General features: G+C 41.8%; 1 protein-coding gene and 1 non-coding gene across 2 annotated transcripts in view; both read left to right on the forward strand.

Annotated features, from left to right (window-relative positions):
* Positions 1-4810: 4810 nt before the first annotated feature.
* Positions 4811-16383, forward strand: part of LOC128738162 (autophagy-related protein 16-1) — a 288388-nt gene continuing 276815 nt past the window's right edge. The window contains exons 1-3 of the mRNA XM_053833079.1: positions 4811-5142; positions 12318-13070; positions 13134-13276. Of these exons, the coding sequence (XP_053689054.1) occupies positions 5028-5142; positions 12318-13070; positions 13134-13276 (1011 nt within the window). The 5' untranslated portion in view covers positions 4811-5027. The remainder of the gene's footprint in view (positions 5143-12317; positions 13071-13133; positions 13277-16383) is intronic.
* Trnar-ucg (transfer RNA arginine (anticodon UCG)) lies at positions 13385-13458 on the forward strand. The gene has a single exon. It is a non-coding gene; the product is annotated as a tRNA-Arg (tRNA).

A 16383-nucleotide genomic window follows, 5' to 3' on the forward strand; every position in this document is an offset into this window, starting at 1 on the left:
CCTCTTTTGCTTCAGTGCTCATAGATGGCGTTTAGGCCGAGCAACTAAGTATTTTCTGAGTCGCTTTGGGTCTCAGCTACTACACCCAATTCGCCGAATCTTGATATCGGTAGGCAGTCACGAGTAATCCACCATAGAGTGACTCAAGTACTTAGTGTATTGAAAATGTTCCTCTTTTGCTTCAGTGCTCATAGATGGCGTTTAGGCCGAGCAACTAAGTATTTTCTGAGTCGCTTTGGGTCTCAGCTACTACACCCAATTCGCCGAATCTTGATATCGGTAGGCAGTCACGAGTAATCCACCATAGAGTGACTCAAGTACTTAGTGTATTGAAAATGTTCCTCTTTTGCTTCAGTGCTCATAGATGGCGTTTAGGCCGAGCAACTAAGTATTTTCTGAGTCGCTTGAGATCTCAGCTACTACACCCAATTCGCCGAATCTTGATATCGGTAGGCAGTCACGAGTAATCCACCATAGAGTGACTCAAGTACTTAGTATATTGAAAATGTTCCTCTTTTGCTTCAGTGCTCATAGATGGCGTTTAGGCCGAGCAACTAAGTATTTTCTGAGTCGCTTGAGATCTCAGCTACTACACCCAATTCGCCGAATCTTGATATCGGTAGGCAGTCACGAGTAATCCACCATAGAGTGACTCAAGTACTTAGTGTATTGAAAATGTTCCTCTTTTGCTTCAGTGCTCATAGATGGCGTTTAGGCCGAGCAACTAAGTATTTTCTGAGTCGCTTTGGGTCTCAGCTACTATACCCAATTTGCCGATTCTTGATATCGGTAGGCAGTCACGAGTAATCCACCATAGAGTGACTCAAGTACTTAGTGTATTGAAAATGTTCCTCTTTTGCTTCAGTGCTCATAGATGGCGTTTAGGCCGAGCAACTAAGTATTTTCTGAGTCGCTTGAGGTCTCAGCTGCTTGGCCCAATTCACCGAATCTTGATATCGGTAGGCAGTCACGAGTAATCCACCATAGAGTGACTCAAGTACTTAGTGTATTGAAAATGTTCCTCTTTTGCTTCAGTGCTCATAGATGGCGTTTAGGCCGAGCAACTAAGTATTTTCTGAGTCGCTTGAGATCTCAGCTACTACACCCAATTCGCCGAATCTTGATATCGGTAGGCAGTCACGAGTAATCCACCATAGAGTGACTCAAGTACTTAGTGTATTGAAAATGTTCCTCTTTTGCTTCAGTGCTCATAGATGGCGTTTAGGCCGAGCAACTAAGTATTTTCTGAGTCGCTTTGGGTCTCAGCTACTACACCCAATTCGCCGAATCTTGATATCGGTAGGCAGTCACGAGTAATCCACCATAGAGTGACTCAAGTACTTAGTGTATTGAAAATGTTCCTCTTTTGCTTCAGTGCTCATAGATGGCGTTTAGGCCGAGCAACTAAGTATTTTCTGAGTCGCTTGAGATCTCAGCTACTACACCCAATTCGCCGAATCTTGATATCGGTAGGCAGTCACGAGTAATCCACCATAGAGTGACTCAAGTACTTAGTATATTGAAAATGTTCCTCTTTTGCTTCAGTGCTCATAGATGGCGTTTAGGCCGAGCAACTAAGTATTTTCTGAGTCGCTTTGGGTCTCAGCTACTATACCCAATTCGCCGATTCTTGATATCGGTAGGCAGTCACGAGTAATCCACCATAGAGTGACTCAAGTACTTAGTGTATTGAAAATGTTCCTCTTTTGCTTCAGTGCTCATAGATGGCGTTTAGGCCGAGCAACTAAGTATTTTCTGAGTCGCTTTGGGTCTCAGCTACTACACCCAATTCGCCGAATCTTGATATCGGTAGGCAGTCACGAGTAATCCACCATAGAGTGACTCAAGTACTTAGTGTATTGAAAATGTTCCTCTTTTGCTTCAGTGCTCATAGATGGCGTTTAGGCCGAGCAACTAAGTATTTTCTGAGTCGCTTGAGATCTCAGCTACTACACCCAATTCGCCGAATCTTGATATCGGTAGGCAGTCACGAGTAATCCACCATAGAGTGACTCAAGTACTTAGTATATTGAAAATGTTCCTCTTTTGCTTCAGTGCTCATAGATGGCGTTTAGGCCGAGCCGCTAAGTATTTTCTGAGTCGCTTGAGGTCTCAGCTGCTAGGCCCAATTCACCGAATCTTGATATCGGTAGGCAGTCACGAGCAATCTACCATAGTGTGGCTCAAATATTTAGTATATTGAAAATGTTCCTCTTTTGCTTCAGTGCTCATAGATGGCGTTTAGGCCGAGCAACTAAGTATTTTCTGAGTCGCTTTGGGTCTCAGCTACTATACCCAATTCGCCGAATCTTGATATCGGTAGGCAGTCACGAGTAATCCACCATAGAGTGACTCAAGTACTTAGTGTATTGAAAATGTTCCTCTTTTGCTTCAGTGCTCATAGATGGCGTTTAGGCCGAGCAACTAAGTATTTTCTGAGTCGCTTTGGGTCTCAGCTACTATACCCAATTTGCCGATTCTTGATATCGGTAGGCAGTCACGAGTAATCCACCATAGAGTGACTCAAGTACTTAGTGTATTGAAAATGTTCCTCTTTTGCTTCAGTGCTCATAGATGGCGTTTAGGCCGAGCAACTAAGTATTTTCTGAGTCGCTTTGGGTCTCAGCTACTACACCCAATTCGCCGAATCTTGATATCGGTAGGCAGTCACGAGTAATCCACCATAGAGTGACTCAAGTACTTAGTATATTGAAAATGTTCCTCTTTTGCTTCAGTGCTCATAGATGGCGTTTAGGCCGAGCAACTAAGTATTTTCTGAGTCGCTTTGGGTCTCAGCTACTATACCCAATTCGCCGATTCTTGATATCGGTAGGCAGTCACGAGTAATCCACCATAGAGTGACTCAAGTACTTAGTGTATTGAAAATGTTCCTCTTTTGCTTCAGTGCTCATAGATGGCGTTTAGGCCGAGCAACTAAGTATTTTCTGAGTCGCTTGAGATCTCAGCTACTACACCCAATTCGCCGAATCTTGATATCGGTAGGCAGTCACGAGCAATCTACCATAGTGTGGCTCAAGTACTTAGTGTATTGAAAATGTTCCTCTTTTGCTTCAGTGCTCATAGATGGCGTTTAGGCCGAGCAACTAAGTATTTTCTGAGTCGCTTTGGGTCTCAGCTACTACACCCAATTCGCCGAATCTTGATATCGGTAGGCAGTCACGAGTAATCCACCATAGAGTGACTCAAGTACTTAGTATATTGAAAATGTTCCTCTTTTGCTTCAGTGCTCATAGATGGCGTTTAGGCCGAGCAACTAAGTATTTTCTGAGTCGCTTTGGGTCTCAGCTACTATACCCAATTCGCCGATTCTTGATATCGGTAGGCAGTCACGAGTAATCCACCATAGAGTGACTCAAGTACTTAGTGTATTGAAAATGTTCCTCTTTTGCTTCAGTGCTCATAGATGGCGTTTAGGCCGAGCAACTAAGTATTTTCTGAGTCGCTTTGGGTCTCAGCTACTACACCCAATTCGCCGAATCTTGATATCGGTAGGCAGTCACGAGTAATCCACCATAGAGTGACTCAAGTACTTAGTATATTGAAAATGTTCCTCTTTTGCTTCAGTGCTCATAGATGGCGTTTAGGCCGAGCAACTAAGTATTTTCTGAGTCGCTTTGGGTCTCAGCTACTATACCCAATTTGCCGATTCTTGATATCGGTAGGCAGTCACGAGTAATCTACCATGTGCTACTTAACCTTCTGCGGCTGAGGTGCCCTAATGTTAACGATTGTGCTGACGTGGTGTTCTACTGGACACCGCAACTTAACCTAGTAATTCTTAATCTTGAATTATGGAAATTCAGATCTTAATTATTTTAGAATTCTGTACAATTCTGTCGGGAAGACGATGCAAACTTAAAAATCAAAATACAACCTTGACGCACATGTTGCATTTTTCTGATTTCTGGTGTCTGTCGGACTACCACCTCAACCGCAGAAGATTAAGTATTAAGAATATGGTGTCTTCAATATTTCCCCGTGTGCTGCTGTAGTTATTCAGAGCGTGTTGAGCCGAGAATCATAAAATTTTCTTATTTGCCTAGACTCCTAGGTGCTCCTATTTGTTTAACTTTCCTCATGGCTAGGTTTTCCGAAATGTACATATTTGCTTTCATATTAAGCGCACGTTGGTTGAGTATCCCTAAAATGATTAATATAAGTTATTTGTATCTTACCTCATTTTAATAAGTTTTTATTTTAATTTGATTTAGTTTATTGTCCTTTAGTCACACGTAATGTTTTGGGTCGACCAACTTAAACTCTCTGATTTGCCTGGCTGGAGTCAAATAGGTATCCCTAAAATTGTATCCATATTATTTGAGGATAATGCTTTTGCAGCAATTTGTTTCTTACCTTGATTTTTTATTTAGTGAGTTTTTGATTTCAATTTGTTTGATTTAGTGATCCACTGTCTGTTCTGCAGTAAACATAAATATTTATTTTATTTTTAATTTTGGTGGGTGCCTTCACAGCTTTAGTTCTAGTGCTAGCCATTACGGGCGCTACCTTATATGTGTGCCGCTGTGCAAAAATTGTCAGTTTTGGTGGTTAATTCATGGTGGGTGAATTCACACTGCTATTATAAACGCGGATCTCGCCCACCATGTTTTACTGCCCTCCAAAATGAAAGATTTCAAGTTTGAAATTGAAATCTTTCATTTTTTTCGGGTGAGATTCTTGGTGGGCGAATTCACAGAAGTGTCAAAAAGGTCAAAAAGTAACGTCAATTTCCTCAAACCGTGTGCATATTCAAAACAAAGGGGATAACAATACTGATAGAAAGGTGTTAATCAAAACACAAACATTCGTCGTTTCGATTTTTACGGAAATTCACTTAAATAATTCAATTTTCAAGCTGTTTAACTGCGGTTTATCTAGTTACGCTTGTGCTACCAAGGTGAAAAATATAGTGAGTGTTGTGATTGCAAGTGTTTGTTCTCAGCAGAAACATCGCTGCTGCATCAAGATATTGTTGAGTACAATTATTGCTAGTTTTGCCGAAAAGGATGGCCACTGCAGGTGCCGGTTGTAAATCGGAGAATTGGCGTGACACTATAGCCGACCGTCTTCGAACACGCAACAGAAATGAAACCTCCAGATATGCAGATATTATTGCTTACAGTAAGTACCCTTAACACTACAGGAAGCTCCTTATGAAGCCTTTGCTATTGAATCAACCAAGATGGGCTGATTGAATTAAGAAGATGCATAATGGGATGCTGCAGGTTGAAGATTTTTGTGGCAGCTGTGTGTTATCACCAGCAGTGATCGGTCCGAACTGGATGTATTGCGTCAGAGTTACGTTTTATTTCTGTATGCTACATACGCATCGGAAAAGTGAAAGTTATTATTTTCTTTTACTTTTACCACATCACTGAACATAATAAAACTGTAAACATATGTTTTCAGCTTCATCATTTTCTGACCCTTCAACTCATCCGATCGGCTTGCCAAATCATCTAATAAGTAGAATCCATGTATAAGAAAATCTAAACCTGTTTAATTAAATTTTATTTATATTTATCATTTTATTGATTTACCTATTTGAATAGGATTATATGCGCTTTATGATTGATTGTTATGTACTCAATAAAATAGCAATAATTAACGTGAGGTACCCTACTTTTGTGGACCTAATTCCGTGCGCCTGGTATTAAAGTCAATCTCTCGACAAAATAAGCACAATTCCAGCATAAGAATTTAAAAGTTTGAAAGAGCATGCGTTTAAACTTTTTATTTTCGAAAATATGCGTGTTTCGCTAGAAAACCGCAAACTTTAGACTAAATGCACGGAATTCGGGCATTTCAGTTAACACAGTCTTGAGTAAACATTAGCTTAACGCGGCATAACTTGAGAGTTCGATACGCTGAAAATTTTAATAAACAAGTTTTTCTTTAAAAAAAAGGTTACCGTGACAATCACCGAGGAATATGTCAATCGGTAATCCCGCTTGATTGCCTTTGGCGATTAGGAATTATCTAGGTGCTCTCCAGAAACAAAGCATCGCTCTGTACAGTATTTACAGAATGCTGCGAAACATTGCCTTTTATCTGGGCCGGAGGTGAGGACTCACTAATGAGGGTTTTGAACCAGTCTCTGAGGAACAAAACGAGCGATTGCTGACTTGATAGTTGAAGGTTTTCTAGTAGGATAGATGTAGCTATTGCATGGTAACTATTAGAAAGTTGTTTTTCAAATGTTAAATAGTGCAACTTAATTAAAAGTTTCAAAGAAAATATATTTTCTGAGTGATCACCTTATTCCCCAGACAGATACGACAATTTTGGGTATCTATTGTTTCTCTATTGTTGTCGATTTTCTCCTTCCCAATCGCTTTTTGTTTCATTGCTATTTATAATCCTAGACTAGGATATAGGTATATTGGTATACTTGTGGCAGTTGGGCGCGTAGATGCTCTCTAGTAAACAGTTGCGTGCTGGTGGTACGTGCCGGGAGCCAGCGGAGTATCGGGGAACGGATGTCAAGGATGATTTTGAAGCTTTAGGTCAATACCTAAGTTGTTACGTAGCGGAGTTAGAAAATTCGAAAAATTACCAAAATGGCGGCAATTTGTCCAAAAGAAAAGGACTTCTTCATGATGTCCACAAACTCCAAGTTTTTTTTGGCTTTAACAAATCAATGTTAAAGTTGCCTGTAACTGTAACCAGGGCTGTCATTCGTTATACTATGCGCCCAATGTTCCAACTTTATGCCTTGTCGCACAGAGCGATTCGGCAACACACTTCAACAGCTAATATGCACACAGCGTAAGAGCGAAAATGCGAGCGAATGACAGCACTCAGTGAAAATCGCATCAGAGAGTGTTCATACAAACAACACTTGGCGCTGCCGTTTTTGACACTAAGTGCAGTTGTTAACGCAAAAACATGGTGTACAATCCATTCGCGCAGAGAGCGGCTCTTGGTGTGGTAAAGCACGCAGCAGATTATCTTTTTCGGTAAATTGCCATACCGCAAACTGCAAACCAGGCACGACTTGTAACGAGAACCAGGCAACCTCATCAGCAATGCGATCCAAAATATTCTCCTTTGCACCCGGCGCCCCACTAGTGGCTTGTATTTGCTCGTTCTGCAGCTACTGATAGTGTTGTGAAAAACCTTCTATGTAGTTTTATACCAACACATCTCAGGCATACTTTTAGTCCGTCCTATTTTTCATAGTCTGTCATTCCATTACTTCGTTGAATACTCCTTTTCCAATGGTAAAAGGTAAATCGGTAGTCGGAACGAGTGAGTTTGGTGCTATTTTAATTTCAGTCTGGGCAAAGGAGGCAAATCTACAGTCCCGTTCAATTTGTACTTGTGTTGATTAGTGAGACCAGTGATGAAATCCTCGGCAAAGCGCGCAGCAAGCGGAGGGAGTGGATCTCGGATGAATCATGGAGGAAGATCGACGAACGGAGAGAGGCGAAAGTCGGCATTGTGCGTGATCGGCTAAGACAGCTGTCCGTTAACGATACGCCACACTGGAGAGGGCTGTTAAACGTGCTTGTAGGCGGGACAAGAGAGCCTGGACTAACTCCCTAGCCGAACAAGGAGAAACCGCCGCCGCCAATATCCGTGATATCCGTTTGTTGTACGATATTTCTCGCCGCCTTAGTGGTGCCAGGATGAATACAAAGATGCCGTTAAAGGACAGAGCTGGTCAGCTAATGACTGACCGTACAGAACAGCTTAAGCGATGGACTGAACATTTCGAACAACTCTTCCGAGTTTCAAATATCAGAGACCAACAAAACCAGCAGGATATGACGCCTACAGTTCGTCGAATTAATCGCGTCAACTCGGAGGCGCCATCGCTGGATGAAATTGTAGCAGCCATCAAGCGTATGAAATCCAATAGAGCGCCAGGGATAGACTGTATTTCAGACGAAATGCTCAAAGCCCAGATGATGCATCAGCTTTCCAGCAATATATGGGAACCGTAACTTTTCCGGTGGACTGGATGCAGGGCATATTGATGGTGTAGCATCACATTGCTCTGTATTACACTCAAAGTACTCTGTAAGGTACTCCTCAACCGGATTCAGGAGAAGATCGATGCTACTCTCCGGCGGCAGCAAGCGGGATTCTGTGCTGGTCTATCATGTGTAGATCTAGGCTTGATTTGCTCTTTTTACTTTATCTTTGCTCTTTTGACTACAGCGTCCCAGTTAATCAAAATTCTAAACGGTGATGCATAGGTTAATTGTAGAGTTTATTATTATCTACAATATTGTTGAAAAAAGTATAATTTTATCTTTTATATTTATGGCACTATGGGGCTGATACTCCGCTGGTAGCCAAAAAAGCACTCTTTTTGCTACCAATGGCATTGCAGACTGTAACGCTATAAATACAAAAGATTAAACTATGCTTTCTTCAACAATATTGTAGATAATAAGTAACTCTACACTTGTACTATAAATCATTTTTTCGAATTCTGTCTGGTTGAGGCGCTGTAGTCAAAAGAGCAAAAAAGAGTAAAAAGAGCAAATCAACCCTGTGTAGATCATATCACAACGCTCAGCATTGTATTGGAGCAGATCAACGAATTCCAGGACTCTTTTCTGCTGGTGTTGGTTGATTTCGAAAAGGCGTTCGACCGACTCAACCACGAAAACATCTGGGACGCACTTGGGCGTAGCGGAGTTCCAAATAAGCTAGTCCATCTCAGCGAAGCTCAGTACGAGGCGTTCTCGTGAAAGGTTTTGCACGGCGGCGTCTTGTCCGACCCCATAAGGGTTACTGCTGGCGTGAGACAGGGCTGCATTTTATCACCACTTCTGTTTCTCATCGCTATGGATGAGATATTAGTTGGAGCAATTGACAGTAGACCAAATCGAGGATTGCCTTGGAATCCTCTAACGATGGAGCAGCTAAATGACGTCGACCTAGCCGACGACATTGTCTTGCTCGCACAACGCCGAAACGATATGCAGAGCAAGTTAGATGACCTCTCCGAGTACTCCCAGGCTTACAGTCAATGTAGCAAAAACTAAGTCTATGGTAGTGAACACTGATAATTCCACCAACTTCACAGTAGCTGGACAACAAGTTGAGAAGGTAGACGCCTTTCGATAGCTTGGTAATTGGTAGCCAGACAACGCCCGATGGTTGGTACCAAGACTGATATAGCCACACGGATCAGAAAGGCCAGGGGTGCCTTTGCAGGTCTGCGAAACATTTGGCGCTTAAACCAGATCACTCTATGTACGAAAACCGAATCTGTAATTCAAATGTTAAATCCGTACTACTGTATGCCTGCGAAACGTAATGCGTCTCAGCAGAGACAACGCAAAAACTGCAGGAGTTCATTAACCGGTGCCTGCAATATATCATCCGTGCCTGGTGGCCTGACAACTGGATATCCAATGAGGAACTCCATCGTCGGCCGATAGCCACAGAAATTCGTGAACGTAGGTGGAAGTGGATCGGACGCACTTTGAGGAAAAGAGCAAACAAGGTCTGCAGAGAAGCACTCGACTAGAATCCACAAGGACAGCGTAGAAAAGGCAGACCCAGAGGTTTATAGCGCCGCAGCTTAACCAACGACATCCGGGCTGTAGACGAGAACCTATTCTGGCGACAGGTATACGCCATGGCGGGCAACTGTACTCGTTTATTTAGGATTGAACTACTAAAGTGTTGGAACTGGAAGTGTTGGAAGGAATGGCAAACAACTGATGAATGGGGTTGCCATAGGTGGTGTACTGCCGAACAGTCAAGTCGTTCTGTTCTGTTGCCAAAGAAAACCGAGAAGAAAGTTTACTAAATTTCCAACAGATTAGCAGCAGTGATTTCACGACTGAATTTTGGATTTAGCCGCAGGCAACGCTTATTGTGTGACGACGAGAAGGCCAGTATCTTCCGCAGTTGGCTGTCCGTATTTACTAAGAAATGAACAAACTTTTCTTCGGAGTTCTTGTTCTTCTTCTGTTGGGTACTCTCACCACTGCGTCCATTATTTTGAACTATTGTGGTATGCCCCATTGTTTCTTTTACTGTACGCTTCAGGCTTACCTATCACTTATTGAAGAAGTGGTAGGCTGGTAGCTGGAGCGAGACAGGTGCCAATCAGGGATGACTTGGTTTATAAACCTTATAGTCCTGATCGGCGACGCAAATCAGATCTCCCTAGGCTCTAGTAGGGCCTTTTTGAGATACTGCAGTCTGCGTCCTATTAGTGCTCCACAATTGCAGAGTAAGTGTTCCGAGGTTTCGCTCTCGGTATTGCACAGGCGACAAATATCATCTTGCACGAAACCGAGATTCCGAAGATGATATTTACTCGGACAATGTCCTGTCACCAGACCGGTAAACGTGCTGAGGTCTCTCTTATTGAGACTCAGCAGCTTCTGGGTAACCTTAATACTAGGCATTATAAATTTCTTTGATTGTTTGCGCGACTGTACAGCCATCCAATTGGCCATAATCATTCGGCTCTCCCATTGTTTCAACCCACTCTTCATCACACAGTCCGAGATACCGCAGAATGGATCCGGACCTGTGAATGGAGAGTTAGAACCACATCTGGCTAGTTCGTCTGCGACTTCATTTCCATCTATTCCGCAATGACCAGGGACCCAGTACAGGTTTACCGAGTTTACCTGGCTCAGTTGCCGTAAGAGACAAATGCAATCCCAGACAAGTTTTGAGAAACACTTAAAAGCTTTAAGCGCTTTTAGTGCCGCTTGACTGTCAGAGAAAATGCAGATATTCTTCGGAGTTACTAGAGGTATTCTGCCAAACGTTCAAGCCGTTGTATTGTCCAAGAAAAGAGAGAAGAATGCCGAAATTCTTAACAGTTTTATCAATTACCAGACACAGTCCTTTTAAGGATGAAAACATGCCTATATGAAGATATAAAAAATTGTTGTTCTCCACTGATTACAATAAAGTTTATTGGGACAGCAGTATCTATTTAAACAAAACATTGGGTTTAGTTTTAATGCGTTTTTCTGCGCAATTGGTGCGGTTAATTAGTGTTTAATTTAGTGTTAACTTGGTTTTAATTGCTACTACTTGTTCACGGCAGACAATTTTTCAATTTTTCAAAGCAATCAACGAGAAAGGGTAGGATTCCATTTATTTCTCTTGTAACTTTGTTATACATAGTAGAATTAAATGGAATTTTCCTTCAACTTTCTCGTTAATTCCCCAATTGTACCAGGACTTGTTCGAAAATAATTAGAAATCATTCCATTCAATCACAAAGCGACAATTTCTAGTTAGATCGAGTTAGAGTTATTTTCAATTTTTCTATGACGCGCATTGAACATCAATAGCTTTCTATATTCTCCAATTCTATTTTCCGATCGATTGGTATAAATATCTTGAAAATCTATTAAGAATTGACTGAATTATTAACCGAAGCGTGAAAACGTGTAACCACTTTGATGACGTCATTTCCAACCAACCGAGAATTCTGGTTAAACATAGCTTCATTATTTTCATTTTTTCAATAGTGCTACCTCAAAAATCAATGATTTTCTTCGTTTGAGTCAATGCGTAGAAGATTTTCCGATCGATTGGTGTAAGAAAATTGACAATCGATCGGGAAACCCCTAAGCTATTAGCGTTTAAAACCTGACCACTTTTTGAGAAAGATTTTGGGGAATGACCCCCTATCCCAAACCTTGCCGTAAGACGTAGTCCTACGTCAAAATTTTAATGATGTGATTTAATGATTTGATGCTGCAATCTAGAGTACTGCGCACTAGTATGGAGTCCTTACTGCCGGGATAGAGATAACCGAACCGAGACGGAATATCGGAGGTTCAGCGTTGTCCTCTGAAGGTTGCCATGGGAAAACCTGTTCCAACTGTCAAGCTACGAACAGCCCTGTTAGCCAGCGGGGTGCTATCCGTATCTTAACGAACGGTGTTTGACAGTCCACTTAACGAAGGGCGCTATTTCAAAAAATGCAAGAAATAGCGCCCGTCTGACAGGTAGATTTGCTGCCAACCTTTGTCGAGATGTGCTGAGATGTTGGCAACAAAAACATGGCACCCATCGCAAGCCCCTGCTGTTAGCTAATCAACCTGGATCCCAACGGATGGCATGTTACATTTTGTGTATTTTAACGTGTTTTTATCGCACAACTTGTAAAAGTTCAAATTTTTGAACTGATGAAATATTGATACACGGATATACTTGCGGGCTACGCCATTTTCTCGTATGGTTCATGTGGATGTATACTTGCATGTTTTATTTCTAACCATAATATCACCGATAACGCATTCATTTATCATCTTGCGCTTACTTAAAAACTAAACTCAATATGTATATTTCAGACAATCGATTGTTTGACGCGGCAGCTAAGCTGAGACAGGAGAATTTGGAGCTTAAAATCGATAAAAAAATTCGTGACAGTTCCAGTGGTACCAGCGGGTCTGACTTGGTGTCCATTACTAACGCTCAGATTCAGTCTCTGGAGAAAAAAATATTAGCCCAGCAGGAAGAGCTAACCGATTTGCACAAACGTAAGGGCGAACACTCGCAAATGATTATCAATTTGAACCAGAAGCTTTCGGACACACAGCGAACATTAGCTGAGAAGGAGCGCGCCCTTGCAGAGCAGACTGCGTTGAATGTCACTTTGCGTGATGAACTGGAAGAACTGAAGGTTTCCCATATTACGATTAAGGACGAGTCTCTAGCTTCGCAGTTACGAGCGAATACGGCCGAGGAAAAATTACGAGCAGTACAGGATGAAAATAGCAAACTGCTGAATCTGCTTATGGAATATAAATCGCGCGACGCAGAGATTATGAATAAAGAAAATGACAAATTTTTCAAGGAGAAAAAAGCTCGGATTGAGAGTGAACTTGAACGAGCAATAAAGGATATTCCTGGACCTTCATCCCTTGCGGGAATGGGTGATGTAGATCGTTTCGATTTCGGCTCTGACGGACCGCCAGAAGGTATTGAATTTAAATTCGATGCCCACGATGGGGAAGTAAACGCCGTACGCTGGAGCCCAGTGGAGCGCGTCGTTGCCACTGGTGGTGCTGACCGGAAGGTAAAACTGTGGGATGTTGGCAAAGGTATTCTTCTAGACTCAAGCCGCTAAGCAGTATATGTAAAATACAATTCTTTTTCAATTGCAGGCATTTGTGAACCGCGTGGTGCTTTAGTTGGTAGTAACCAGGGTATCAATTCGGTAGAATTTGATACCACTGGATCACTCATCTTAGCTGCCTCGAATGATTTCGCTAGCCGGGTGTGGACCGTCTGTGATCAACGATTGCGGGTAAGTGGTGAAATATTTGACTGTAATACTCTCGGTACCGCAACGCAAAAAAGCCAGTAGCTCAATTATGTTAACGTAATACCTAAGAACGTAATCAGCTGACGAGCGGACCGTGTGGCCTAATGGATGAAGGCGTCGGACTTCGAATCCGAAGATTGCAGGTTCGAGTCCTGTCACGGTCGGGAAGGGATATATTTTTTCGAATCAAACGCAGCTGCCCATCACAGGACATGCGCAGATGGAGTCGGATGAGGGGAAATCTTTGTATGTGAGTCTGTGATAGATTCTATCCAAGCAACAGGTGTGTTCCATAAGAGGATTTGGTTTCCTTCCCTTTGCCTTTGCTCATTGTTTCCTCTTCGGGAAGGATGCTGCGATAAGGAGCTATTGCGCATTTGCTTCTCTCGCAAAGGATATTTTATTCTATTTTTAAAACATGATGCAAATGGACTGATGTGAATACAGGTTGGATGAATGTTGATTATTTTCATTTGTCTGATCGTATTATATTGTATTTGTTTTAATATGTTTCATATTAGAGTTATAACATTACGAACGAAATAAATTTGTATTTCGAGTTGAACATTTGATATTCTAAACAAATAGTGTAGCAATCCCACTTATCCCACAATTATGGTACAGATTCTAAAACAACAATCGATACCAAATAGAAATAAATGACATATGAACGCTTTGCGTTACCACTTATATGAATAGAATAACATGTTAGATACACTTTCTGCTATAAATAACATTGCCTCAAATAGTGCTTTATAAAGCTCAATCGTTCTTAGAATCATTTGGAAAAATTACGAGTTCGAAATGACTCACCTAATCATTACAGTGCAATCAGAGTTAAGGTATGCACCAGGTAGTGCTGTATGGCATCACCTGCCGAGAATGGATTAAACACCTTCTTTTCTCATTCCGAGATATACGTTCTACATACGTATAAACAATACTATTTTGAATCTTTGACTAGTCTGCTTATAAGTCAAACTTTTGAACAAGACATATCTTGGTATCGAAGAATTAAACAAATAAAAATCAAACATATTTGTGATTTATAGTTCAGTTTTATTTATTACTCCGAAATTGAATGTGAAATTATTAAAACAAGACAACGAAGCAGAAATGTTTGTTTCTTAAAGTTTTTCAGCGTTTTAACAAGCTCTAGTTTAAATAAAAGCGCTTGTTTCGGATTAATTCGTAGTCAAAAATGCACCATTTTGCTGGGAGTAAAATTAACTAATTGGATACAGTAACATGACATAACGGGTTAGCAACGAAAGGTTGAAAACGATAAGGCTGAAATTCGAAAGGCTGAACACTACTGAAAGCACCTACATAAGGCTGAATGGACAAAAGGCTGAAATCTCATAAGGCTGAATGTACGAAAGGCTGAATGGCTAAAACGTGCGAGATCTATTTTTACCGTGTCAGTAGTAAACGTTTCTTAGATTATTCAGGGCGAGACGGCCGTAGGCCGTGAGTGTTCGCCGGCCATTGTGGGGGGTGACCCCCCCCCCGCAGTAACCACCTCTATTTAGGTGAATGCATTTTCCTAGGTTTACTGACTAGTAGGGGTTATCCCTTGGTTGAGTCCGAACGAGCAGTAGCGAGTAAGGAGTAGGGACAGCATGTAAGAACATTTGAGCTAGAAGGTCGCAAAAATTTTCTATGGCATGCAAAAAAATGTCCGTTACAGACTGATTCTGCTGGTCCTGTGAGCTGCGGCGAGGTTACCTCTACAGTTTGTAATCCATATGGAAACCTTCAATTCTATTATCAGAATGTCAGGGGATTACGAACTAAAATCGACGAGCTGTTTATAGCTGTCTCAGACGCAGATTATGATGTCATCGTTCTTACCGAGACCTGGCTAAATGACGAAATATGCTCTCTTCAGTTATTTGGGTCAAGGTACACAGTATACCGCGACGATCGCGACTCAGTTAACTCAGGTAAATCTCGTGGAGGTGGCGTCCTAATTGCTGTGTCGAACCGACAGCAGTCGAAGTTGAGATCTGGTGTTAATCGCGACTTAGAACAGTTATGGGTGGATATTTGCACAAACGACTCAAACATCTGTGTAGGTGTTGTTTATATTCCCCCAGACATTGCGGATAACACAGCAGTCGTTCAAAAGCATATCGATGCGACGCTTGCTATAGTAAACTCATTTTCATCTCGTACTACTCATCTGCTGTTCGGAGACTATAACCAACCAGGCCTTGTTTGGAAACCCAGCCACTCCGGTCGTATTTTTGCTGATCCTTCTGAATCCAGTTTTAGCAGATCTAGTGTTGTGCGGTATGTCTTTACTTAATATGATACAAATATGTATGGTCACGAATAGGCGGAATCGAACACTGGACCTCGTTTTCGTGAATGAGGAAGCATCAATGGGCTGCAACATCGCTGAAGCGTGTGAGTCGTTAGTTGGTATCGATCCGCATCACCCTCCCCTCTTACTTACATTAGTGTGCGCTCAACAAATCCACTTTGAAGAGTTGTCTGATACTAGGGAATTCAATTTTTTTAAAACTGATTTTACCGGGCTCCTGAATACTCTACTTACAATCGACTGGGAGACTTTACTGAACCAAGCAACTGACGTTAATGGCAGAGTAGAATTACTTTCGTTGACACTGAAACAGCAGTTTAATAACTTTGTTCCATCACCTCGTCCCCGGCCAAAACCTCCATGGTCCAACCGACGACTTCGAGAGTTGAAACGGTTAAGGGCAGCAGCGCTCCGAAATTATACAAGACGACGAAATCCGACGACAAAACTTGTGTTCACTACCGCAAGCAGGAATTATAGAATCTATAACCGTTACCTGTATTCTAGGCATGTGTTACGCACACAGTCAGAACTCAGTCAGAATCCGAAACGGTTTTGGTCATTCGTAAACAGTAAGCGCAAAGAAAGTGGTCTTCCTACCAGTATGTTTTTGGGAAATGAAAGCTCTAGTACATCTGATGGCATCTGCACTTTGTTTGCGAAACACTTTTCGAGCGTGTTCAATGCGACTTCAGCTAGTTGGACACAAATAGAAAATGCCCTTCGCAACGTTCCTCGCGATGTAATAAACTTGAGTGGT

This window comes from Sabethes cyaneus, chromosome 1, assembly GCF_943734655.1.
Source record: "Sabethes cyaneus chromosome 1, idSabCyanKW18_F2, whole genome shotgun sequence".
Taxonomy (NCBI): Eukaryota; Metazoa; Arthropoda; class Insecta; order Diptera; family Culicidae; genus Sabethes; species Sabethes cyaneus.